Genomic DNA, 24,852 nt, shown 5'->3' on the forward strand with positions numbered 1-24,852 from the left:
CCCCGCTCCCCCAGCCATGGGAACAGCCGCCTTCAGGGCCAGGAGGGACATTTTGGAGCCTCTCACCAGCCCCGCGGGTCTCCCAGTGGCAGGGATGCCGATGGAAGCGTTGGGAGGTAGCTCCTGCTCCTGGGTGGAATTCCGGTTTTAATTCCCGCTCTGCCTCCCCCACCTCGCTGCCCTGACCCAGCTCGGGGCTGGGGGTGAGAACCCCATCTCACACCCTCGGCGCTGGCCGTGTCCCCCCCTCAAGGTGACACCGGTGTCAGGCCAGGAGCAGCCGGTGGCATCTGCTCCTCGCCCAGGCTGTGCCCAGCGGGGCCGTGCCGCGATCCGCTGGATTCGCCAGCCGCAGTCAGGGTCTCCCAGCCCCCCGCCCCCTCCCCCACCCACCGCATGCCACACGGGTGCAGCCACGGATTTTTTAAATTATTTTTTTTCCCCCCAAAGATTCGGAGCCTGTCATTGATTCTGGCTGCAATAAATGGAGCTGTGCGGGTTGGGGTCAAATTGTCCTGGTGGGGGAGCAGAGCCCCCTCAACCCGCCCGCCCCGGGGGGCTCTGCAGCCGGGGAGCCGAATCCAGAGGAAATCGGAGGGGATTTCTCCATTTCCCCGAGCAGGGCCGGGGGCCACGCCGGGCTGCGAGCCCCCGCCCGGGCTGGGGGCTGCGAGCGGGGCAGAGTCACCCGGAGCTCGGGCCGGGGGATGCCACAGCCCTCCCCTCGTGTCGGCGCGGGGGGACGCGGGGACACAGCAGCCCGGGGGCCCGGGGGGCGGCCCCGGCGGCGGGGGAGCGGGGGGGCGGCGGGCGGGGCCGGCGCTGGGTCCCCCCCGCGCCGAGCGGGGGCCGGGCCGGGCGGCGGCGGCGGCGCTGGGCGGGCGGCGGCGGCGGCGGCTCGGCCCCGGGTGCCCCAGGGCCGCCTGGAGCCGGAGGCTTCCCCGCGGCTCCTGCCGAGCGCGGAGCATCCTTCCCCCGGCAGCCGGGCTGGCACCGGCACCGGCACCGGCATCACCATCGGCACCGGCGCTGACACCGGGATCAGCATCAACGGCGGCACCGGCATCGCCCCCGGCACCGACATCGCCCCCGGCACCGACATCCCACCGCCCCCGGGCCCGGCAGCAGCATCACCTTCGGTGCCACCATCAGCACCGGCCTCGGCACCGGCCCCGGGATCGCTGCTGGCACCAGGTGAGCGGCCGGCGGCTGCTGGGCGCAGGTGACGCGGTGGCACCGAGGCCCCGAGCCACCGCGGAGGGTGCCCCGGGGCGAGGGACCGGGCGCCCACCGCGGGGATTGGTGCCCACCCTGGAGATTGGGTGCCCACCCCGGGCACCTCCCTGGGAAGGCGGAGAGCCCGGGGGTCAGGGGATGGTGGTGGCCTCGGGGACAGATGGGTTTTTGGGGGGGTGAATGTTGGCAGCAGCTGCGGTGGGGTGTCCCTCGAGGGCTTGGGGTGTCGGTGCCCACCCTCCCCCGGGGCAGGGGGCTCAGGGGAGGATTTGGGGGAGCAGTGCTGAGGCACCGAGCAAGGCTCGTCTGTCTCAGGGTGGGCATTCAGATCAACCCCCATGGTTGCACCTCTGTCGCGCCCTGGCACCCGCCCCCTGCGTGTCCTGGGTCACCGCTGCCCCCTCCACCTTTCCCCCTGCCCTCTCCTCCTCTCAGCTACCGCTTCCACCCCCACGCCCAGCCCCAGCCCTCCGCTCCCCGGGCTGGAGCTTCCCAGGCGATTTGGGCCCGGGGAGCTGCGGGGGTCCCCAGGCACGGGCTGAGCACCCCCGCGCAGGGACACAGGAGAGCTCCTGTGGTGCTTCCTCCGGGAGGAAAGGGCTTCCCCCGGGGACAGCCCCTCCTCCCTGCCTTCGGGGCATCGTTTTGGCAGGTTGCCCCTGCAGATGCTTGGATCGCGTCCCTTGGGTCCCCGGAGCTGGCTGCTGTCCCCTGGCAGGGTGGCAGTGCCACCGAGGATGTGGCAGAGGCAGGATGTCCCGTGCTCACCCCGAAAGCTCCCAGCCCGTGACCTTGGGGTGTCCGCCAAGGGACACCTCAGTCCTCGCTGTCACAAAGGGACACAGCCCCCACTGTCCCCCTGTGCTCACCCCTCACCTGCTCAGCACCATCGCCCCCCAAAAAGCGGGAGATGGGCAAGGGGAAGGGTGGTGGCAGAGCCAGATTCTCATTTCTTTTAAACTGAGGGAATCCCAGCGTTCCTCCTCGCTCTGGGATGCTGGGAGGCAGAGTGGGGGTGCTCTTGGGGAGGCCCTGGGAGTTTGATTGTGAGGAGACCTCGGGCTTCAGCTCCTGGGGCAGCTGGAGGAGCTCAGCTGGGTGCTCCAGACCTTGGGGGACCTGGCACCATGAACAGGGTGGGGACCCCGGGCCTGCTCTGCCCTTGGCTCCTGGAATGACAATTCCAGCTCCTGGAATGGCAATTCCAGCTCCTTTGGCTCCTAGAATGGCAATTCCTGCTCCTGGAACAGCCAAGTCCAGCTCCTGGAATGGCAATTCCAGCTCCACTGGCGCCTGGAATGAACAATTCCAGCTCCTGGCTCAGCCCTGGGCCATTGGAACGGGCTCTGCTCCATGCCCGATTTCCAGCTGTGCCTCTGATCCCAGAGCACCTGCACGGATTTCTTCCTTCCTTGGCCTTTGTTCCCCTCCCTGGTGGCTTCCCAGGGGCCGGGGGTTTGTCACAGGGCGGAGGTGACAGCTGGAGGATCCCGATGGTGCCCCAGCCTCGGTGCAGGAAAACATCTGGATCACCTCCACGCAAGGTCCCACTGCCGGGGGGGTTGCTGCCTCAGAGCTGGGTGTCCTGGGGGTTTTCCACCTCCCCCTTGGCTGAGCTGCAGCGGGAAGGATCCGCCACACCCCAGGGCTGGGGAAGCCATGCCCGGGGCTCCCCGGAGAGCCAGAGTTCCCAGGGCAGCTTCAGCTGCCTCTGCTCCCCAGAATTTTGGGTACCTGCACTTACCCCAGTGCTCTGGCAGGGCTGGGAGCCGCCTCCATCCCCAGCTGCACCAGGGTCCTCTCCAGGTGCCACCTTTTCGCTCGTGCAGGGAGGTGAGGCTCCCGTGGTGCAGCAGCTCCGGTGTCACCCAGCCCGTGGCACTCCCTGGGATGTGCCTGGTGGCACCCAGCTGGCACCGTGTGACAGCCCACAGCTCCCTGGGTTTCCCCTGGCACCAATCCCGGTGCCACCCACGGCTCCACAGCCAGGAGAAACGCGGGTGTCCCCGTCCCCATCCCCGGGTTGTGTCACTCAGCCCCACCCGAGGTGCTCAGGCTGGAGCAGAGGTAGAAACCTTTTGGGGAGGAGGGAGCCCGAACCTGGCGAGGAATGGAACTGCTGGGGATGTGGGTGACACGTTTATTATTCAAAATTACCCGGTTTTATTATGCAAAATTACAGTTTGTGGCGTGTCAGAGCAGGGAACTGAGGGTTCTGCTGGGAGCTCCATTACCCAGGGCTCAATCACCCTAATTACCCTCATTAGATCCCTTCCTTCCCCACGGAGCTGCTGTTGACTCCCCTGACTCCCAGAGTGGAGCTGGGCTATCCAGACTGGGTTATCCAGGATATCCAGGCTGGGCTATCCAGGATATCCAGGCTGGGCTACCCGGGATATCCAGGCTGGGCTACCCGGGATATCCAGGCTGGGTTATCCAGGCTGGGCTATCCAGGATATCCAGGCTGGGTTATCCAGGCTGGGCTATCCAGGATATCCAGGCTGGGTTATCCAGGATATCCAGGCTGGGCTATCCAGGATATCCAGGCTGGGCTATCCAGGCTGGGCTACCCGGGATATCCAGGCTGGGCTATCCAGGCTGGGCTACCCTGGATATCCAGGCTGGGTTATCCAGGTTATCCAGGTTACCCAGGCTGTGATATCCAGGCTGGGTTATCCAGGATATCCAGGCTGGGCTATCCAGGCTGGACTATCCAGGTTATCCAGGCTGGGCTATCCAGGTTACCCAGGCTGGGCTATCCAGGTTATCCAGGCTGGGTTATCCAGGATATCCAGGCTGGGCTATCCAGGTTACCCAGGCTGGGCTATCCAGGCTGTGTTATCCAGGCTGGGTTATCCCGGTGCCAGCTCTGTCTCATGGGGCTGGGGATGGCTCCCATCCCCCTCATGCCAAAGGGGCCATGGTGTTTCCTGTGGTGAGCACAGTTCTCTCCCTCTCAGGATTTTTCATAGACGTGCACAGAGAGAAATGAAAGAAAAAACAATTCCTATTTCTGCTCCTTTTTTTTCCTATGTGGAATGCCACTTATTGTAAATGCAGGCAAACCCAATGAGAAGAAATGATGATGTCTGACTCAATTCAGAAGGCTGAATTATTTCTTTATTATAACTATGCTAAAATACATCAATATACTATATAAAACAAGGATACTAAAACTACACACTACTTTCTCTGGCTCTAACACAACTCATGACCCTCTCTCCAGAGTCCAGCCCCAGGTGGGTTGGATTGGCCACCAGCTCAAACAATCCTCCCCAGAATCCAACCAAGCATCACCCCAGGTAAACAATTCTCCAAACACATTCCACATATGAAAAATCAAGGAGCAGGAATATAAATTGTTTTCTCTTTCATTTCTCTCTGTGCATGTCTATGAAAAATCCTGAGAGGGGGAGAAATGTGCTTGCCACAGTTTCCCCCAGGAACTCAAAAAGGACCTGGACACAGCAGATGGGGCTGAGGAATGTGGGGAAGGGAGGCTCACCCAGCACCTTTGTAGGGCCCCTGATGGGCACCCAAACTCCCCAGCAGGAATTCCTGTGCTCCTCCCATCACTCCAGCTGATTACCTTTAATCAGTTAATTAAAGAGAATTAACTGATGGGGGTGGAGGATGGAATAGGAATAGCTCTGGAACAGGTCATGGCCTACAGGCTGGGATGGGGTGGGATCCCTCCCTTCCTTTCCCTTCCTTCCTTTCCCTTCCTTCCCCTTCCTTCCTTCCTTTCCCTTCTTTTTCTTCCTTTCCCTTCCTTTCCCTTCCCCTTCCTTCTTCCTTTCCCTTTCCCCTTTCCTTTCCTTTCCTTTCCTTTCCTTTCCTTTCCTTTCCTTTCCTTTCCTTTCCTTTCCTTTCCTTTCCTTTCCTTTCCTTTCCTTTCCTTTCCTTTCCTTTCCCTCCCCTCTCCCCATCCCCACCCGATCCACCGTGGGGTGGGTGTCTCTCCCTGCTGGTGCCAGGCAGGATCCCAGAGCTGTGCCCTCCGCTGGCACTGGGATTCAGGGCTGCCAGCCCTGGGGATTTGCCGTGTTCCCACAGGGAGCAGACCTGGCTGGTGCTCCTGTGTGCTTTTCACACCCCGGCTGCTGTCCCTGAGCCGCTGTCCCTCCCCTGCTTTGCCCAGCACACGGATCAGAGCTGGCCAGGAGCTGCTCCCTGCCTCAGGGGTGCCCTCCTGCCAGGCAGCTCCATCCCTGCCATGCCCCGAGTGCCTCCTGGCACAGGGAGCTCACCCTTTGCAGCCTCCACAAACCCTGCTCCATGTGCTGGGAAAAGCCAGAGGTCCTCGTTAGGAGCACAAAGTGATGGAAACGTTCCCCAGGGAGAGCAGGAGGGGTGGAAGCAGGGATGTGCGCTGGGCTGGGAGCCTCAGAGGATGGGCAAGAGGAGCTGGGATTCGCCCATTCCCTCTCTGGGCACTGTGGGCAGCACAGCTGAGGTTCTCCAGGTTTTCCATGCCCTCTTTTGGAGGTTTGGGATGCAGGATGGAGCCCTGCAGTGTCACCCATGTTTTCGTGCCTCTGCCTGCTGAGCCCTTGGTGCTTTGCTCTCTAATTAGAGCAACTCCGGCCTGTCCAGGGCTGGAATCCAGGTGCTCCAGAGGGAATCCCACATCCAGGTCTGCCTGGTGCTTTCAGCATCTTTCCAGGATGCCCTGTGTGCTGCTCCCAGGGGAAAAACACCTCGATTTTATCCCAGTGTGGACTCGTGGGAGATGCTGAGCTCAGCAGGGACGTGCCAGGATTAGACTGCTGAGCCTCTGGAGCGCTGTTCCCTGGCCCAATCCAGGCCTGAGGGATCCAGAGGGGATTTTCTCTGCGGAAGCCAAGCCCTGATGTGGGATGTGGTGTGAGCACCCCCAGGTCTGGGAGCACCTGGGTTTGGGTTAGCACAATTTGGGTTTGCTCAGGGCAGTTTAGGGTTGGATGTCCGGGAGCACAAGAGCTGGGTTCACTCCCACACTGGAGCAGGGCTCGCTCTGGTTTGTGTTCCCAGCGTTAAAAACCAAAGGGACAGGTTATACAGAGAGCCTGAAATCCCGTCTGGACAGACTCAGCTTGGATTTTAGGCACAGCTGAACTCTGCCATCATCCCCCGAGTGACAGCGGAATAACAGCACAGCCTCTGCTCCTGCCGGCGGCTCCATTCCGCGGATGCAGCAGCAAACCCCTCCTCCCCTGCACATCGCCCTGCTGGAAGCCGGGAATTGCAGGGAATGGAGATTACCGGTGTCCCACTTCAGAGCCCTTCTTCTCCTTGCCTTCAACAGGAATTTAGGTCTCAGTATCCCACAAGCCCAGCTGAGCCCCTGAAGAGAAGGGTTTATGCTCCACCTAGGCTGGTATTAGCTGGGACGCAGCTCAGGTTTTGTGTGGAAATAAAAATTCCAAGTCCTACAGCTGGAAAAAAAAAAAATCAAAAATAATCAAAGAATTCCTGGTTGGAAGGACCTTAAAGCCCATCCAGTGCCACCCCTGCCCTGGCAGGGACCCCTCCCACTGTCCCAGGTGTTCCAGCCTGGCCTTGGGCACTGCCAGGGATCCAGGGACAGCCACAGCTGCTCCGGGCAGTGAGACCCCAAATGGTGCAAAAGGAAGCAGAGGATGAAGGCTGATCTTTAAAAGGATCCCTGGGATCCAGGGAGATGTCTGGGTGGAATTATTCAGGATTTGGGTGTGAGCAGGGATGGGGCTGAGCCCAAAGCTGGTCCTGTCCATCTGCAGGGCAGCAATGGGGACCAGGCAGGGAGCAGGGGAAGGGATGTGAGGGTGATGGAGGGCGCAAAGAGACCCTTCAGCATTTCCCAAATCCAGGGGTGAGACAATCCAAGCACAAACAGGAGCAGTGGAGAAGAGGGAAAGCTGGTCTGGATGTGAGGATGAGTGTGCAAGAGCAGGAGGAAGGTCAGAGCTCAAGGCAAGACATGATGGGAAGGGGCTTAGAGGGTGATGGGAATTCCTCTGGAAGTGGAATTATCCCAACGAGGGGGATCTGCTGCTCCATGGAGAGGGAAGCCACTTGACCAAAGCCTTTGGAACAGGGCTTTGCTGGGAAGGGAATCCTAGGAAAGAGCCAACCCTGAGGGTACCGGGAGGTGCCAGAGCTTTGGGGAGCTGCCAGCGTCACCTCTGCTTAGAAATCCCACTGGAACAATTCCTCAGAGCTTTGGGAAGGAGCCGGGGAGGAAAAGAGCCAGAGGAAAAATTGGGGGAAACCAGTGGGAGACCCTGCTGATGCTCCAAGCAGGATGCAGGTTCACTTGTATCCCTGCACTCACTTCACACCATCACTCCAAAGGTGCCCAGCAAGATCCGAGCTGGCCCAAATTCCTGCCTGGCCCAAATTCCTGCCTGGCCCACCTGGAATCCTGGGGATTTAGGGATGCAAATGCCAGGACATGGTTGGAGAGGTTCTGCTGCCCAGGGCAGGCATGGGGGAGCCAGCATCCCATGGGAATGGGTCCTGGAAGCTGCATCCCTGCCAGGACGGATCATCCTCTCCAGACACTTCCTCGTGTGGAGCAAAACCTGTTCCAAAAGTCATTCTGCACCTCCATGTTCAATATTCCTGCCCCAGCCCACATTCCTGCAGCTTTTTCCCCCTTTCCCAGCGGCTCAGGACAGTTTTTATCCCCCTCCTTCCCTCTCCCTGGGCTCCTGGAGCTGTCCCTGGGCAGGAGACACACCCGTTCCCACCTCAGGGTCCCCAGGGCTCCAGCAGCCTGCAGCCACTTCCCTGGAGAGGAGCAGAACCTGCTGCCTCCCCAGAGAGCTCCCAGCTCTCCAGATTTTATCCTGTGTTTAATTATTGCCATCTGCTGCTCCCGGCTCCGGGCTGCTCGGGCTGTCTGCTGCCTGTCGGGCTCTGGTTAAGCCAACCCCATTGGATTTCCCTCCCGTGTGGACTCCTGGCTCATTTTCCTGGATGATGTTCCCATTCCCTTCTGACCTGGGGCATCTCTTTCAATTCCACCCAATTTTACAGTTTCATCTGGCTAAATCCTTCCCATTTTTTATCGTGTTCATCAGCGTTGAAGGGTTGCTGGTGGATTTTTGGAGGCTGCAGCATTCCCAGCACAGGTCCCATAAAATGTTGAATTAAACAAGCAGGAGGAACCCTCAGAGAGAGAAAGCCAAGATCATTCAATGCCCCAAACCCCCTTCCAGAGGAGCTCATGACCCACTAACAACTCAGAAGATGAAGAAGCAAATCCTTGTGGTTAAATGAATCCTCAAGATTCCTGTAACACTTCCCAGGTCCTGCATTCCTGGAGCATTCCTGATTTGTTGTCTCTGGTGGGGGGAGTGTGTTTGGCAAAGCTGTTGTGTGTCCGTGGTGGTCCCCAGGCTCCAGGTGCAGTTTGGGGTCCCTACCACCCCCAGCATCCCCAAAAAGTTGTGTTGGAGGGGAACAGCGATGCTGAGGGGATCATGGGTGTGTTTTACCCTGGCCTGGGTTCCTCTGCTCCATCTCCAGGTGGGTCTCACCTTTCCCTGCCTCTTCAGCACCTTCCTCCCCTCCTCCAGGGCTCTGCTATTCCCGGACCAAGGAACACATCCCAGTCCATCTCCTCCCTCCACCTCTCCCAGCACCTTCCCAGCCTATTTCCAGCAGGGATTAAGGTTTATTTCTGCCCTCCTCTATCCCATTAGGGGCATTAAAGCAGGAGCCAGCACCCCGAGGACCTCCCATGTGACTGCAGGAGCTTTTTTAGGCTGAGACCACGTTAAGCCACCAAAACTGTCCCTGCTTAGAGGGGGAAATCCTCGCTCACCGGGTTTATCCAGTGGGATTTGCCCCGTTTGGGCTGGAATTGCCTGTGGGACCGGGAGGTGATGGCGTGGGGCAGGTGTTGGTGGCTCGGACATTGTCCCCGGGGGTGCAGGGACGGCCCGATGGGCTCTGGGACCGCGGTGCTGCACCCGGAGAGCTCAGGGCAGCGCCAGCCCCGGGTCTGTCCCCGGGCAGCAGCAGCGCCCTGGTCCCTGGTGTGGCCGTCGGAGCGGGGGGAGCCCGCGGGGCCAGCCCCGTCCCCATCCCTGCGAGCGGCGGGATCCAGCGGGCCCCGATCCCCGCGGGATCCAGCACATCCCGATCCCCGCGGGATCCAGCACATCCCGATCCCCGCGGGATCCAGCGGGTCCCAATCCTCGCGGGATCCAGCGGGTCCTGATCCCCGCGGGATCCAGTACATCCCGATCCCCGCGGGATCCAGTACATCCCGATCCCCGCGGGATCCAGCGGGTCCCGATCCCCACGGGATCCAGCTGTCCCAGGCCAATCCCCGGTGGGATCCAGCGTGTCCCGGGCCGATCCCCGCGGGATCCAGCGGGTCCCGATCCCCGCAGGATCCAGTACATCCCGAGCCCCATGGGATCCAGCGGGTCCCGATCCCCACGGGATCCAGTACATCCCGATCCCCGCGGGATCCAGCGGGTCCTGGGGCCGATCCCCGCGGGATCCAGCGGGTCCCGATCCCCACGGGATCCAGTACATCCCGATCCCCATGGGATCCAGCGGGTCCCGATCCCCACAGGATCCAGTACATCCCGATCCCCGCGGGATCCAGCGGGTCCCGGACCCATCACCCCCGGCCCGGGGCAGCGGGAGCCGCCGGGCCGGGAAGGAGCTTTGAGCCGGCCTGGGGCTGCGGCTGGGCTGGGGCGTGCGAGACCCGAGTGTGAGTGAGTGTGTGCGAGTGTGAGTGTGTATGTGAGTGTGTGTCTGTGTGTGTGCGTGTGCACATGTGTGAGTGTGTATGTGAGTGTGTGTCTGTGTGTGTGTGTGTGAGTGTGCACACATGTGTGAGAGTGTGAATGTGTATGTTAGTGTGTGTCTGTGTGTGTGTGTGCGAGTGTGCACACATGTGTGAGTGTGTGTATGTGAGTGTGTGTCTGTGTGTGCAAGAGTGTGTGTATGTGAGTGTGTGTCTGTGTGTGTGTGTGTGTGCACACATGTGTGAGAGTGTGAGTGTGTATGTGAGTGTGTGTCTGTGTGTGTGCAAGAGTGTGTGTATGTGAGTGTGTCTGTGTGTGTGCGAGTGTGCACACATGTGTGAGTGTGATCGTGTATGTGAGTGTGTCTGTGTGTGTGCGAGTGTGCACACATGAGTGTGAGTGTTTATGTGAGTGTGTGTGTGAATGCGCACGTGTGTGTCTCTGTGTGTGCGAGTGTGCACACGTGTGTGTGAGAGTGAGTGTGTGGCAGTGAGTGTGTGTGTGAATGTGCACATGTGTGTGTGATGGTGTGAGTCTGTGTGTGTCTGTGTGTGCTTGTGCACGTCTGTGTGAGAGTGTGTGTGTGCATATATGTAAGTGTGTGTGAGAGCATGACAGTGAGTGTGCACATGTGAATGTGTGCACATGTGTGCACACGTGTGTGAGAGTGTTAGTGTGTGAGAGTGTCTGAGCATGCACATGTGCGTGAGAGTATGTGAGTGTGTGTATGTGATCTGTGTGTGTGTGTGTGTCAGTGCGCGTGCGTGTGCACACGTGTGTGTGACCTTGGCACCGGGGTTCACAGGGATCCACATGGAATCACCAAATCCTTCAGCGCGGAGCCCCGCGGCGGCGTGCGGCCGCTCCCTCGGCCGCCAGCCGTGTGCCCAGCCTGGCGCCAGGTGCCACGTCCCCGCGGCTGCTCAGCCCCTCCCGGGGCTCCTGCACAGCCCTTTCCTGCAGGATCTCTCCCGAAATCCCACGGAACCCTCCGGAACGCGCGTGCCGTGTGCTCCCACCGCCACACGCGGCGGTGTGTGCCCAAACACCCGGGGACACCCGGGGATGTCACACGTGTCCCGTGCCAGGCTCGGGGCTCCGCGGGCGCTGCTTGGCACGGGCGGTGCCAGCTGAGGGGTGAGGGACGGCACCTGGAGCGGGTGCGGGGTGGGACGAGCTCTGGGACAGGAGTGACACGGCTGTGGCACTGCCAGCCTGGGCGTGCCACGCGTGCACACACAGTGACGGGGGTGTCACACGGGCACAGACTGCCACGGAGTGCCAGACATGCACAGATGTGTGACAAAGGGTGCCACACATGCACAGATGTGTGACAAGGAGTGCCACACATGCACAGATGTGCGACAAAGGGTGCCACACTGTCACATAGATGTGTCAGGGGGTGCCACATGTGCAGACACAGTGACACGGGGTGTCACACGGCGTGGCAGGGGGTGTCACACGGTCACAGACTGCCACGGAGTGCCACACATGCACAGATGTGTGACAAAGGGTGCCACACATGCACAGATGTGTGACAAGGAGTGCCACACATGCACAGATGTGTGACAAAGGGTGCCTCACATGCACATAGGTGTGACAAAGAGTGCCACACTGTCACATAGGTGTGACAGGGAGTTCCACGTGTGCAGACACAGTGACAGACATAGTGTGGCAAGGGGTGTCACACGGGCACAGACTGCCAGGGAGTGCCACACATGCACAGATGTGTGACAAGGAGTGCCACACTGTCACACAGACATGTCAGGGGGTGCCACAGTGTGTCATGGGGTGCCACACATGCACACAGGTGACGGGGAATGTCACACATGCACACACCTGTACAGCCACATGGAACAGCCCAGCCAGAGGTGACACACATATACACACACACCTGTGACAATGCGAACACACGTGACAATTCACACACATGTGACAATTCACACATACGTGACACTGCACAAACCTGTGACACTGCACGCCTGTGACAATGCAAACACACGTGACAATTCACACACATGTGACAATTCACACTCGTGACAATTCACACACACGTGACACTGCACACACCTGTGACACTGCACACCTTTGACAATGCACACACCTGTGACAATGCACACACCTGTGACACTGCACACCTGTGACAATGCACACACCTGTGACAATTCATACCTGTGACACAGCACACATGTGACACTGCACATACCTGTGAAAATTCACACACATGTCACACTATACACACCTGTGATACTGCACACACACATGACAATGCACACACATGTGACAATTCTTCACACACCTGTGATAATGTACACGCACACACCTGTGACAATGCACACGCCTGTGACAATGCACACACCTATGACAATGCACACGCCTGTGACAATGCACACACATACAACAATGCACATGCCTGTGACAATGCACACACGTGTGACAATGCACACGCCTGTGACAATGCACACACATACAACAATGCACATGCCTGTGACAATGCACACGCCTGTGACAATGCACATGCCTGTGCCAATGCACACGCCTGTGACAATGCACACACGTGTGACAATGCACACACGTGTGACAATGCACACGCCTGTGACAATGCACACACCTATGACAATGCACACGCCTGTGACAATGCACACACGTGTGACAATGCACACACATATGACAATGCACATGCCTGTGACAATGCACACACGTGTGACAATGCACACACGTGTGACAATGCACACACCTGTGACAATGCACACACATACAACAATGCACATGCCTGTGACAATGCACACGCCTGTGACAATGCACACGCCTGTGCCAATGAACACGCCTGTGACAATGCACAGACGTGTGACAATGCACACACGTGTGACAATGCACACGCCTGTGCTGGAGCAGTGCAGGTGGCTCCTGCGGACAATGGCCGCGCAGGTGTACAGGGAACCTTTGTCCCCACCCCTGCCTTTGTCACTGCCAGCCCGGCCCGTGCCTCAGTTTCCCCCCTGAGCAGCACCCCGGTCCTGCCCCTCATGGCACAGCCACCCCAGCACTGATCACTAATTAACAAATCACTAATCACCTCCCGGGTTAATCATTTCTTTCTCCCCCTCCCCGCAGCTGTGGCCACCCCTCCCGTGCACACAGAGCCTGCACCCAAGGACCTCGGCTCATCCTCCCTGCAGTGACTCCCAGCGGGATTCCCAGTGACTCCCAGTGACCCCCAGTGACTCCCAGTGACTCCCAGCGGGGATTCCCAGTGACTCCCAGTGACTCCCAGTGACTCCCAGAACTAGCTGCCAGCAGGAATTCCCAGCGGACCACCAGTGAGTTCACCCCCCACTGCTACCAGCTTGGGGACAGCAGTCCCAGTGCTTCCACCAACATGTGGCACGGAGGGGATGGGGCTGCTGGGGTGGTGGTCTGGGGTCCCTGTGCTCTGAGGGGGGTGGAGGGGATGGTGGGGGGGGGTTCCTTGTCCTTGCCAAGTCATGTGCCACCTCTGTGCCACCCCTTTGTCACCCTTGTGCCACCCCTGTGCCATCCCCCACCCCTGTGCCACTCCCACCTCCCATGGCAAAAGCTCAGAGTGTTTCCAGAGCTGAGCAAACACCTCGAGAAGGTCACAGCAGCACGGGAAACTACATGGCTCCATGGCAGTTGGATTTTCCTGGTTCTTGAGGCTTCCCAGGAGTGCCCCCACCCACCCAGGGCACGCCACCATTGCTGCTGCCTGCCTGGCTCAGCAAGAGCCGTTCTCCAAGGGAGACAGGCTGTCCCCAGGTTGGGGACTCCATGAAGTTCCCTGGCAGTGCTGGCTCGGCCTCCCTCCATTTTACCTCTGCATCCCCATCCATCATCCATCCGTCCATCATCCATCCGTCCATCATCCATCCGTCCATCCATCCATCCATCCATCATCCATCCATCCTTCCATCTTCCATCCATCATCCATCCATTCATCCATCCATCCATCATCCATCCATCCATCCATCCATCCATCCATCCATCCATCCATCTGTCCATCATCCATCCATCCATCCATCATCCATCCATCCATCCATCCATCCATCCATCCACCCATCCATCATCCATCCATCCATCATCCATCCATCATCCATCCATCATCCATCCATCCATCATCCATCCATCCATCTTCCATCCATCCATCTTCCATCCATCATCCATCCATCATCCATCCATCCATCATCCATCCATCCATCCATCCATCATCCATCCATCCATCCCTCCATCCCCACCCACCCCCACGGACGAGGCTCAGGGTGCTGTGGGTGCTCCCCTGGGGACACATTCTGGTTTCCCCCCAGACTCGCTCCCTGCTCCGTGTCCCCCGGCCCCATTGGTGACCCCTGCTCTGCCTCCCGCAGGTCAGAGCCGAGGGGCCGCAGCCAGGACGGATCCCTGTCCCCCGCGGTGTCCCTCCCCCGGGCACGGGGCAGAGGCGGTGCCAGGCCAGGCTGGAGGCTGCCCGGTAAGGCTGCCCGGGCTGGGGGAGTGGGACCTGGGAGCGCCTCGCTCCAGCTGCAGTGACCAGCGGGGTCCGGGGCAGCAGGGTGGCCCTGCCTCCATTCCCGTCGGGCAGAGGCAGTGCAGGGGGGAGCAGAGGGCACCGGAGCACCCGGCCCGGAGCAGAGCCGGCTCCCTTTAGCTCGCTGTGCTCCGGGGGTGACAGAGGGGACATCTCTCCCCAGGGTTAGCATGACCGAGGTGGAACCCGTGCTGGACTTCGCATCCTCCAGCAGGACGGGCCGGCGCAATGCCCTGCCCGACATCCTGGGCTCGCCTGCCGGCGTCAGCCCCGCCGACCTGCCCCTCAAACTGGCCGAGATGTCCCTGAGCGCAGGTGGGTGACCAGGGGATGGGGGGGATGTGGGGTGAGCCGGGACCGGGGTTCCCGAGTTCATCCCGTTCTTAGGGACAAGGACACTGAGGGGCTGGACCGTGTCCAGGGAAGGGAACAGAGCTGGAGCCCCAGGAGAGGCTGAGGGAGCTGGGAAGGGGCTGGAGAATCCCTGAGGGAGCTGGGAAGGGGCTCAGCCTGGAGAAAAGGAGGCTCAGGGGGACCTTGTGGCTCTCACAGCTCCTGACAGGAGGGGACAGCCGGGGGGTCGGGCTCTGCTCCAGGAACAGGGACAGGAGGAGAGGGAACGGCCATGGAAGGTCCAGGTTGGATATGGGGGGACATTTCTCTATGGAAAGGGTGGTCAGGCATTGGAACTGCCCAGGGAGGTTTGGAGTGCCCATCCCTGGTCACTGGGCTGAGGACAAGGGGTTATCGGGCACAGGGTTGACTCGATGCTCTCGGAGCACTTTTCCAGCCTCCATGATTGTGTGATTCCCATCCCGTGGCCCTCTCCCGTCTCTCCCGGCAGGCAGTGCCCAGGACATGCAGTCGCCCTCAGCGGAGGTGCCCTCCCCGCAGCCGCCCAGCCCCGAGCTGAAGGACACGTCCTAACCCCGCCGGGGACACGGCTGAGCGGCGGAGGAAGGAGGAGGCGGCGGGGCACCAGCCCGGCTTTCCTGGCACCGCCGGAGCCCGCGGGGCACCGGCCCGGCTTTCCTGGCACCGCCGGAGCCCGCCGGGATCCCCTCGGTGCTGCCGCAGCGAGGCCCTGGAGCTCCCCCGGCCATGGGGGAGCCGCGCGTGGCGGGGACGCGGAGGGGACACGGAGGGGACCTGCCGTGACCAAGGGGCGACTCCCACCCACGCCCTGGGCCAGGACTCGGGGGGAGGGGGTGTTTTGGCCTCCCCGGGGGGAGGAATATTTTTCTTCTGGGGCATTTGGCGGAGCCGAGCGCGGGGGGGGTCCCGGGGGGGCCCTCCTGGCCGCAGGAGCAGCCACGGGTGTTTCTTGCTGAGTGTGGTGTTCACTGTGATGTTTTTGGGTACCACCTCGTCTCCTGACCTTTCTTCTGGGTGACTCAGGAGCCACTCCCAGTTTTTGGGGGGTGAGGTGGGGAAACACAACCCGAGACCCCCCCAGCCCTTAGGTAAAGCTCCCGGGTTGCCAGCAGGTCTCTGAGGGATCCCACTGGGGAGCAGGGCACCCCAGCGTGGTCCCCACTCCCGGGGATGGGGTGCCGGTGAGTTTGGGGGTGGGGAGCAGGGCGATGCTGTTTGGAGCAGCCCCAGCCCCCCGAGCCAGGTCACCCACTGTCCCCACGCCGGATCCTCTCCCGCAGCCCCGGGCGGGGCCAGCCGGGTCCTGCGGCCTTTGGGGATGCGGGGGACACAGAGTGCGGCTTTCCGTGCTCCCCAAACCCTCTGCTTCTGCCAGAGGGCGGGATGGGACCCTCCTGCCCGGGCACTGGAGGACTCCTCTGCCGGCTCTGGGGGTCGCTGGCCGGAGCCGGGCAGGGTGGTTGGAGATGGAGCTGGATTGATCCCGTCCCATCCCTCCATCCCATCCCGTCCCGGACGGTCACCTGTAGCTGTCGCTGTGGGACCAGCGAAGGCATCCCCAGCCCAGGGCCCCTCTGGCCGCCCCCGCGGACCAGGAGAGCCCCACGGGCGGGGCCACCGTCCCCAGCACCCCACGGCCACCATCGGGCTCCCGGGCACCTCGCGTGGAGCGCAGTCCTGGACGGGAGGGAGGGCTGGCACGTGCAGGGGCATCCCTGGTGTGGGTACCCGTGTGTTCGGGCATCCGCGGGCGTGGGCGCCCATTTACACGGGCATTCGTGGGCATGGGAGCCCGAGTGCGTGGGCATCCCTGTGCGTGGGCATCCCTGTGCGTGGGCATCCCTGTGCGTGCGCACTCATTTACATTGTCATGGGCTGCCATGCGTGTGTGCATCCATGTGCAGGGTCATGGGCACCCCCACACACGGGCATCGCTGTGTGGGGGCATCTGTGTGCTCATGGGCACTCGTTTGTATGGGCATTCATGGGCATGGAGTCCCATGTGTGTGTGCACATCCGTGTGTGTGTGCATCCATTTGTGTGTGTGTGCAGGGACATAGCTGTGTGTGTGTGCATCTGTATGTGTGTGTGTGCATCCGTGTGTGTGTGCATCCGTGTGTGTGTGCATCCATGTGTGTGTGCATCCATTTGTGTGTGTGTGCAGGGACATAGCTGTGTGTGTATGTGCATCCGTGTGTGTGCACATCCATGTGTGTGTGCATCCAATTGTGTGTGTGTGCAGGGACATAGCTATGTGTGTGTGTGCATCTGTATGTGTGTGTGTGCATCCGTTTGTGTGTGCATCCATGTGTGTGCATCCATGTGTGTGTGTGCAGGGATATCTGTGTGTGTGTGCATCCGTGTGTGTGTGCAACCATTTGTGTGTGTGTGCGTGCATCCATTTGTGTGTGTGTGCAGGGACATAGCTGTGTGTGTGTGTGCATCTGTATGTGTGTGTGTGCATCCGTTTGTGTGTGCATCCATGTGTGTGCATCCGTGTGTGTGTGTGCAGGGGTATCTGTGTGTGTGTGCATCCGTGTGTGTGTGCATCCACTTGTGTGTGTGTGCAGGGATATCTGTGTGTGTGTGTGCATCCGTGTATGTGTACATCCATGTGTGTGTGCATGTGCAGGGACATATCTCTGTGTGTGCACATCCATATGTGTGCATCCGTGTGTGTGTGTGCAGGGACATATCTGTGTGTGTGTGTGTGTGTGCATCCATGTGTCTGTGCATCCGTGTATGTGTGCATCCATTAGTGTGATCTGTGCGTGTGCATCCAAGTGTGTGCATCCATTTATGTATGTGTGTCCTTGTACAGGGGCATCTGTCTGTGTGTGCATCCGTGTGTGTGTGCATCCGTGTGTGTGTGCATCCGTGTGTGTGTGTGCATCCGTGTGTGTGTGCATCCATGTGTGTGTGCATCCTTGTGTGTATGCATCCGTGTGTGTGAATGCATCCATGTGTGTGTGCACCCATGTGTGTGCCCATGTGTGTGTGCACCCCTGTGTGTGTGCACCCATGTGTGTGTTCATGGGCACCCCCATGATGGGAATTCATGTGTGTGGGCATCTGTGTGGATGTGCAGGAGCATCGGTGTGCACGTGCACATCAGTGTGACCCGTGTGCATGTGGGTGTCCATGGGCATGCATGTGCATATGCACCTCTGTGCATGGATATCCGTGTGCGTGGTGATCCATGGTCATGGCATCTGTGTGTATGGACTTCATATACACCCACATGTGTGTGAACCCATGTGTGTGTGCACCTGTGAGAATGTGCATCCATGAGGGTGTGTATCCGTGTGTGTGTGTGCATCCATGTGTGTGAACCCATGTGTGTGTGCACCTGTGAGAATGTGCATCCATGAGGGTGTGTATCCGTGTGTGTGTGCATCCATGTGTGTGAACCCAAGTGTGTGTGTGCATCCGTGTGTGTGTGCATGCATTGCATCCATATGCATGGGCATCTGTGTGCATGGGGATCCATGCACACGTGCAGGGGCACTGCTGTGTGTGTGCATCTGTGTGCATGTGCAGGGATATCTGTGTGTGTGTGTGTGTGTGCATTTGTGTGGGTGTCTGTGCACACGTGCAGTGGATATCAATGTGTGCATGTGTGCATCCGTGGTCACAGACACTCCTTTACATGAGCATTTATGGGCATGAGCTCCTGTGCATGCATCTGTGTGTGTGTGTGTGTGTGTGTGCGTGTGTGTGTGTGTGTGTGTGTGTGTGTGTGTGTGTGCAGGGACATCTGTGTGTGTGTGCATCTCTCTCTGTGTGTGCACATCTGTGCGTGTGTGCATGCATCCATGTGTGTGTGCACATGTAGAGATATCGCTGTGTGTGTCTGTGCATGTGCAGGAGTATCTCTGTGTGTGTGTGCATCTGTGTGGGTGTGTGCATCCATGTGTGTGTGCATGTGCAGAGATATCTGTGTGTGTGCATCTGTGTGGGTGTGTGCACCCATGTGTGTGTGCATGTGCAGAGATATCTGTGTGTGTGCATCTGTGTGGGTGTGTGCATCCATGTGTCTGTGCATGTGCAGGGATATCTGTGTGTGTGCATCTGTGTGGGTGTGTGCATCCATGTGTCTGTGCATGTGCAGGGATATCTGTGTGTGTGTCCCTGTCAGTGTGTGAACCTGTCAATGGCTGTCCCTATACTGGGGTGTCCCTGTTCCCAGGTGTCCCCGTGCCCGGGTGTCCCTGTGCCCAGGTGTCCCTATATTGGGGTGTCCCCGTGCCCGGGTGTCCCTATATTGGGGTGTCCCTGTGCCCGGGTGTCCCCGTGCCCGGGTGTCGCTGTCAGTGGGTATCCCCGTGCCCGGGTGTCCCTATATTGGGGTGTCCCCGTGCCAGGGTGTCCCTATATTGGGGTGTCCCTATGCCCGGGTGTCCCTGTGCCCGGGTGTCGCTGTCAGTGGGTGTCCCCGTGCCCGGGTGTCCCTATATTGGGGTGTCCCTGTGCCCGGGTGTCCCTGTGCCCGGGTGTCCCTATATTGGGGTGTCCCCGTGCCAGGGCAGCTGTTCCTGTCAATGTCCCCATCTCCTGGTCCCGTTGTGTAAAGGGGACAGGACAGTGCGGGTCTGGGGCACTGCCACCCAGGTGAGGGGACAGAGGACAGTCCTTGCCCTCGGTGTCCCCCCGGCCGTGGGGGCTCTGTGTCCCTGGGGAATGATTTGTCCCTGTGACCCTGGCGAGCAGCGCCCTGCCCGTGTCCCAGGCGGGACAGGGACACGCATCCCACGGGACGAGTCCTGTGCCCCCAGGGCACGAGGTGAGGGGTCCTGCTCGGTGGCAGTGCCAGCAGGAGGACGCCGAACACGAGCTCTGGCTATTTTTGGGTGTCTGCGATGTCACACAGAGGCCAGAGACAGGGAGAAAGTGTCCCCGGTCCCTCCTGGCCCTGGTGCCTGTGACCCCCAAGTCCCCAAGGCAAGGGGACACGCTGCAGCACCGGGCTCAGGGACACCTGAGCCCCCAGCTGGGTCCCTCCGCGGCCCGGGGTGGGGGCAGGAGCGGGCACCGTCCCCGGGGCTCCAGGGGACACCGGAGCCCACGGCCAGGGGTGACCCACCCACGCCGGGAAGGGGCTGGGGATGCGCTGGAGCCCAAAGCACGGGGACATGGGGGCACCTGCTGGGGGTCCCACAGCCCCGTCTGTGCTTGTCCCCCGCGTCCCCCCGGCACCCGAAGCACCACTGGCGGCACACGCGTGTGTTCCCACGCACACAGGGAGGGAACAGGGTCACACACGTGCCCACACACACAGGCACACCGAGCTGGGACCGGGTCACGCGTCCCCACAGACACGCGGAATTGAGGGGGTGTCTCACATGTCCCCACACTCTCCTGGAGTCCCCACACGTATTCCCACACACCTCCCCGGTGCTCCCTGCTTCCAGTGCCTCAGTTTCCCCAACTCAGCTCCCCTATCCCCGTGCCTCAGTTTCCCCAGCTCAGCTCCCCTATCCCCGCCACTCGTGTCCCTAAAGGGCATCACCGCCGTCGCTGTCCCCACGCCCTGACCGTGCCCAGGGGCAGCAACTGCCCCTCCCCACGCACCCACGGGACCACCTGGGCTGGGCACAGACCCCCCTCGCCCACCTCAGCGCCCCCCTACCCCGCAGCCCGTCCCCGCCGTGCCCCGCAGAGCCCGGGCACGGCTCAGGGCACAAGTGCCCCTCTCGCTGTGCCCACCCCTGCCCCGGGGCGGGGGGCGGTGGCCGGGGGCGGGTGGCCGGGCCGGGGTGGCCGCTGGCAGCGCTGCCGGGGAGTATTTCTGGAGCGCGTTCTGCTCTTTCCAATCATGTGATGAGGACATTATTTAAGGCGGCCGCGGGGCCGGAGCAGCTGCAGGCGGTGCCACGCTCGCAGCCGGCCGGAGCCCCGCGCGTCTGCGGCCCCCCGCGCCCCCTCGCCATGGTCGACGCCTTCGTGGGCACCTGGAAGCTGGTGGACACCAACAATTTCGATGAGTACATGAAAGCGCTGGGTGAGTGGGCGCGGCTGAGAGCGGATTCGGGGTCACGTCACCTCTTTTTCACCCCTTTTTTTATTTCCTATACCCCCCCACCCCAATTTGCCTGGTGAACCCCTGCCTCCCCACGGGGTTCTGTGGGCGGTGGAGAAGTCGCTGCTGCCTCCGTGGGTGGTTTAGAGGGGCTCTGGGGTTTTGTGCACGTGGGGCTGGGCAGGGTGAGGGGGCTCGGGCTGGTGAGGGGGTGAAGGGTCGCGTCCTTCCCGTGCCCACTCCAGGGGCAGCCTTTGGCAGAGGGTGGAGGGATGAGATGCCCCCCGTGGGTGCTGGGGGCCGCTCAGGAACCCCCCAGCCTTTCCCAGCCCCCAAGCCCCCCATCAGCCAGCTCCAGCATGGTCGGGGGAGTCCCCCAGCCCAGCCCAGGGCAGGGAATGGGGGACAGACAGCAGCCCCCCCCTCACGCAGCTCAGGGGCTGCTCCCGGATCCATCCCTCCCTGCACCCCCTCTCTGCTCCTGCCCCGGGGGCGCACGGAGCCCCCCAGGACCGTGAGCGGGCAGCGGTTTTGGGGTTCACCCTCCACCAGCACGGGGAGGAAGAGCTCGGGGGTGATGCCGGGGCTGGGTGGCCGCTTCGTGCCCCTCCACACGCCCTCCCCCTCGCTCCCCAGGCGTGGGCTTCGCCACGCGGCAGGTGGCCGGCTTCACCAAGCCCACCACCATCATCGAGCTGGACGGCGACAAGGTCACCGTGAAGACCCAGAGCACCTTCAAGAACACCGAGATCACCTTCAAGCTGGGCGAGGAGTTCGACGAGACCACGGCGGACGACAGGCACGTCAAGGTGAGCCCCCCGCCCCGCCCCGCGGCACCCCCGAAAGGCTCTGTGGGCTCCGGGGGATCGCCCCGCCAGCCCGGGGCTCCGGGGCTCCATCCTGGCTGTCTGTGCGAGGGGAGCGGCCCCGTGCCCGCCGGGGCTGCTGCTCCAGCCCGCTCCCGGCCGGGCACCCCCGGAGCCGTGGTGCAGCGGGGCTCTCCCGGGCACGACGGAGCTGCCGGGAAGGTTGTGCAAGAGCCGGGCTGGCGAGTGCCAGCTTGCTCAAGAGGAGGCCGTGGTGGGGTGGTGGGAAGTGTCCCTGCTCCGGGGGTAGAGGGGCACCACCCCTGTTTTTTGAGCCCACTCCCCTCCGCCTGCCCTCCCAAGCAGGCAGCGCTGCAGGGATGCAGCACCGGGGCAATCCCAGCTGCTCGGTGCCGCTCCAAGGGCTCGTCCCAGGGCTGCGGGTCCCTGGGGAGCTCAAAACTTCCCAGACCAAGCTGCTCCTCTCTGTAAGAGCAAGGGAAAAAAATCACCTGAGAGAGAGCGGTGCCTTTCCTGGCCTCTCCCAGCCTGCAGGGACATTTTCCCTCGAAGGAGTGGCCCAGCTCCTGATTTTTCCTAGATTCCAGCTGCACGGAGCAGCTCTATGCCCCACACCCAGCCCGGGGGGCACCTCAGCAGGAACCTGGGGGCTCTTCGGCCACAAACCCCTTTCCTGGCCCCAGAGCAGGAAGCACAAAGGGTTGGGCTCGAGTGAGGCTGGGGGAAGGGGCTGAGTGTGAGGTCCCTCTCTGCCGCGGAGCTGCTGGAAGCTGTTCAAGCAGCAGGAACGTGTGACCGGCCCGGAGCTGCTGCCACGGCCCGGGACGTGCCCTTGGGGTGTCCCTGGGCCGGGCCAGAGGGCACGTGATGGGTCAGCGGGGCCAGGACGGCTGCCGAGGCACGGGGCTGGACGGGATGGGGCACTGGGGTCAGCCTTGGGGTGCGGGGAGTTGTGGGGCACCCGGGATAGCTTGGAATGGTTTGGGTTGGAACGGACCCTAAAGTTCATCCAGTGCCGCCCCTGCCATGGCAGGGACACCTTCCAGGTCCCAGGCTGCTCCCAGCCCTGTCCAGCCCGGCCTTGGGCACTGCCAGGGATCCAGGGGCAGCCACAGCTGCTCTGGGCACCCTGTGCCAGCGCCTCGCCCCTTCCCAGGGAGGAATTTCTCCCCGGTGCTCCATCCATCCCTGCCCTCTGGCTGTGGGGCACCCACACCCTGCAAGTACCCAAACTTTTGGACAGTTGAGCAGTGGGGGGACACAGCTATGGGGTAATCGGGGTCTGAGGGCGCACCCAGAGCCTTGTGGGGATGCGGGGCTGGGGCACACCTGAGCTCTGGACAGACCCAAGCCCTGGGGCAGCCCCTGGCTCCGGAGGGGCTGGGTGGGGGGCACAGGGCAGGATGGGGACAGGCAGGCGGTGCCAGCGCTGGTGCCAGCGCCTGTCCCGGCACAACCCCGCCGTGCGTGCCGCGGCCGGCGCTGTCACAGTAACCTTGGCACGGGCCGGCTCCCGGGGCTGAGTCAGCAGCGGCGCTCTGCAAACAGCAGCGCGGCGAGCTCAGGCGCGTCTGCCGCAGCAGCCGCTCCAAGGAGCCCCGGCGGGCCCTGCAGGGCAGGGACGCTTCGGCTCCAAGCCCGACCGCTGCCCCGCCTGCCTGGTCCCCGCCGGAGCCGGCCAGCCGCGCTCGGGAGCGCGAACGGGCCAGGTCCGGGTGGCCCCGGAGCGGGACGTGGCCCGGGGCACGGAGGGCACGGTGACCCTGCCGGTGGCACTGGGGTCACAGGGGAGCAGCCAGGCCGTGAGCCAGTGCAGATCCAGGCGGGCTGAGCGCGGCTGACCCAGCCAGGCGGGGATGGTGCCAGGTGGGCATCCCCACAGGGGCACCCCCAGGCTGATCCCGAGCCCTGCGGGGCTCCAGGGCCCCCTCTGAGGAATAAACCCCCTCGGAGCCCAGAAACCCGGAAAGTAACCGTGGCTCTGAATCCCTCCCTGCAGTCCTTGGTCACACTGGATGGAGGCAAACTCATCCACGTGCAGAAGTGGGAGGGGAAGGAGACGTCGCTGGTCCGAGAGCTGAAGGATGGGAAATTGGTTCTGGTAAGGAACTGGTTTTATTCTGACGTTCCCACCTCAGAACTGGTTTTATTCTGATGTTCCCACCTCAGAACTGGTTTTATTCTGAGGCTCCTGCCTCAGAAATGGTTTGAAGTGGGTCAGCTCAGAGCTAGGCAAAGCAGCACTAACTCCTGCCACCTCTCTGCCCCCAGACTCTCACCATGGGCAACGTGGTCTCCACCCGCACCTACGAGAAGGCGACATAGACGCTGTCCCAGGTCCCCTGCCTGTCACCCGGTGCCACATTGTCCCCACCTCCTGGCCCCGTGCCAGGCACGGCTTCGGTGGGCTCGGAGCCGCTGCCCCAGCGGGGCCGCCCCTGCCCCCGCCTGCAGAGGCTCCGGGGCCTCGGGTGGTGGTTTCGTGTTTGTTGTTGGGTTCTTTTTTAATTGATAGTGGGAAAAGTCACATGGAAAAATAATAAAGGTGTTGTTACAGCTCTGTGCTCGGTTTTCTCGGGAAAAGGCGTTTTTGGCACATGCCCACCCACCCACAGGGGTGGCAGGGAGGGGGTTAATGGCCAGTGGGCCCAGTAGCCCATCCCAGCCTCTTCTCCACGCTGCAGAATCACTTCTGGCTGTGCTCTCCGGGAATGCCCCTCCCAGCCAGGCCGGTTCCCCAGGGCAGGAGGGAGCCCCACAGCCCCAGCCAGAGGGGCAGGCTCCCCTGGAACAAAGGTGCCGAGCTCTCGGTGCCGGATTTGGGAAGGGAAATGGCCCCAAAGGGGGATGCAGCCATGGGGAGCTGGAGCGGGAAGCACAGGGAGGAAAAAGGAGAAGGGGAGGCTGCATCAGCAGTCCCAGCTCTCCTGGCACACCAAGAGCTGCCAGTGCCAGCTCCCTGCAGAGCCAGAGGCCGCAGGGGCGGCTCCACATCTGTCCCAGCAGGGCCGAGCTGCTCCTGGCACCTTCCCCCTGCCATCCCTTCCCCTGACCTTCAGCTCCAGTTACAAGATTTATGCTCCCTCCAGAAGGCTTCTCCTTACGGGTTACCTCATC

At 61.6% G+C, this 24,852-nt stretch overlaps 2 protein-coding genes across 2 annotated transcripts; both read left to right on the forward strand.

Annotated features, from left to right (window-relative positions):
* Window positions 1-877: 877 nt before the first annotated feature.
* LOC116184426 (cAMP-dependent protein kinase inhibitor beta-like) lies at window positions 878-15,473 on the forward strand. Its single transcript, XM_031506769.2, has 5 exons — window positions 878-1,194; window positions 13,086-13,291; window positions 14,354-14,457; window positions 14,678-14,829; window positions 15,359-15,473. The coding sequence occupies exons 4-5, from the start codon at window positions 14,685-14,687 to the stop codon at window positions 15,439-15,441; spliced, it is 228 nt and encodes a 75-aa protein (XP_031362629.1). The 5' UTR covers window positions 878-1,194; window positions 13,086-13,291; window positions 14,354-14,457; window positions 14,678-14,684; the 3' UTR covers window positions 15,442-15,473.
* Window positions 15,474-20,687: 5,214 nt separating this feature from the next.
* On the forward strand, window positions 20,688-24,291 carry FABP3 (fatty acid binding protein 3). The gene is made up of 4 exons (XM_021528398.2): window positions 20,688-20,890; window positions 21,545-21,717; window positions 23,735-23,836; window positions 24,007-24,291. The coding sequence occupies exons 1-4, from the start codon at window positions 20,710-20,712 to the stop codon at window positions 24,058-24,060; spliced, it is 510 nt and encodes a 169-aa protein (XP_021384073.1). The 5' UTR covers window positions 20,688-20,709; the 3' UTR covers window positions 24,061-24,291.
* The last annotated feature ends 561 nt before the right edge of the window (window positions 24,292-24,852 follow it).

Source organism: Lonchura striata, chromosome 26 (assembly GCF_046129695.1).
Source record: "Lonchura striata isolate bLonStr1 chromosome 26, bLonStr1.mat, whole genome shotgun sequence".
Classification (NCBI taxonomy): domain Eukaryota; kingdom Metazoa; phylum Chordata; class Aves; order Passeriformes; family Estrildidae; genus Lonchura; species Lonchura striata.

Bases quoted from the DNA above. Each gene is read 5' to 3' on its own strand.
- FABP3 (XM_021528398.2), top strand. From the start codon at position 20,710: ATGAGGACATTATTTAAGGCGGCCGCGGGGCCGGAGCAGCTGCAGGCG. The intron at 20,891-21,544 runs GTGAGTGGGCGC...CTCGCTCCCCAG, and splicing joins TGAGTACATGAAAGCGCTGG to GCGTGGGCTTCGCCACGCGG. The intron at 23,837-24,006 runs GTAAGGAACTGG...CTCTGCCCCCAG, and splicing joins AGGATGGGAAATTGGTTCTG to ACTCTCACCATGGGCAACGT.
- LOC116184426 (XM_031506769.2), top strand. From the start codon at position 14,685: ATGACCGAGGTGGAACCCGTGCTGGACTTCGCATCCTCCAGCAGGACG. The intron at 14,830-15,358 runs GTGGGTGACCAG...CTCTCCCGGCAG, and splicing joins CGAGATGTCCCTGAGCGCAG to GCAGTGCCCAGGACATGCAG.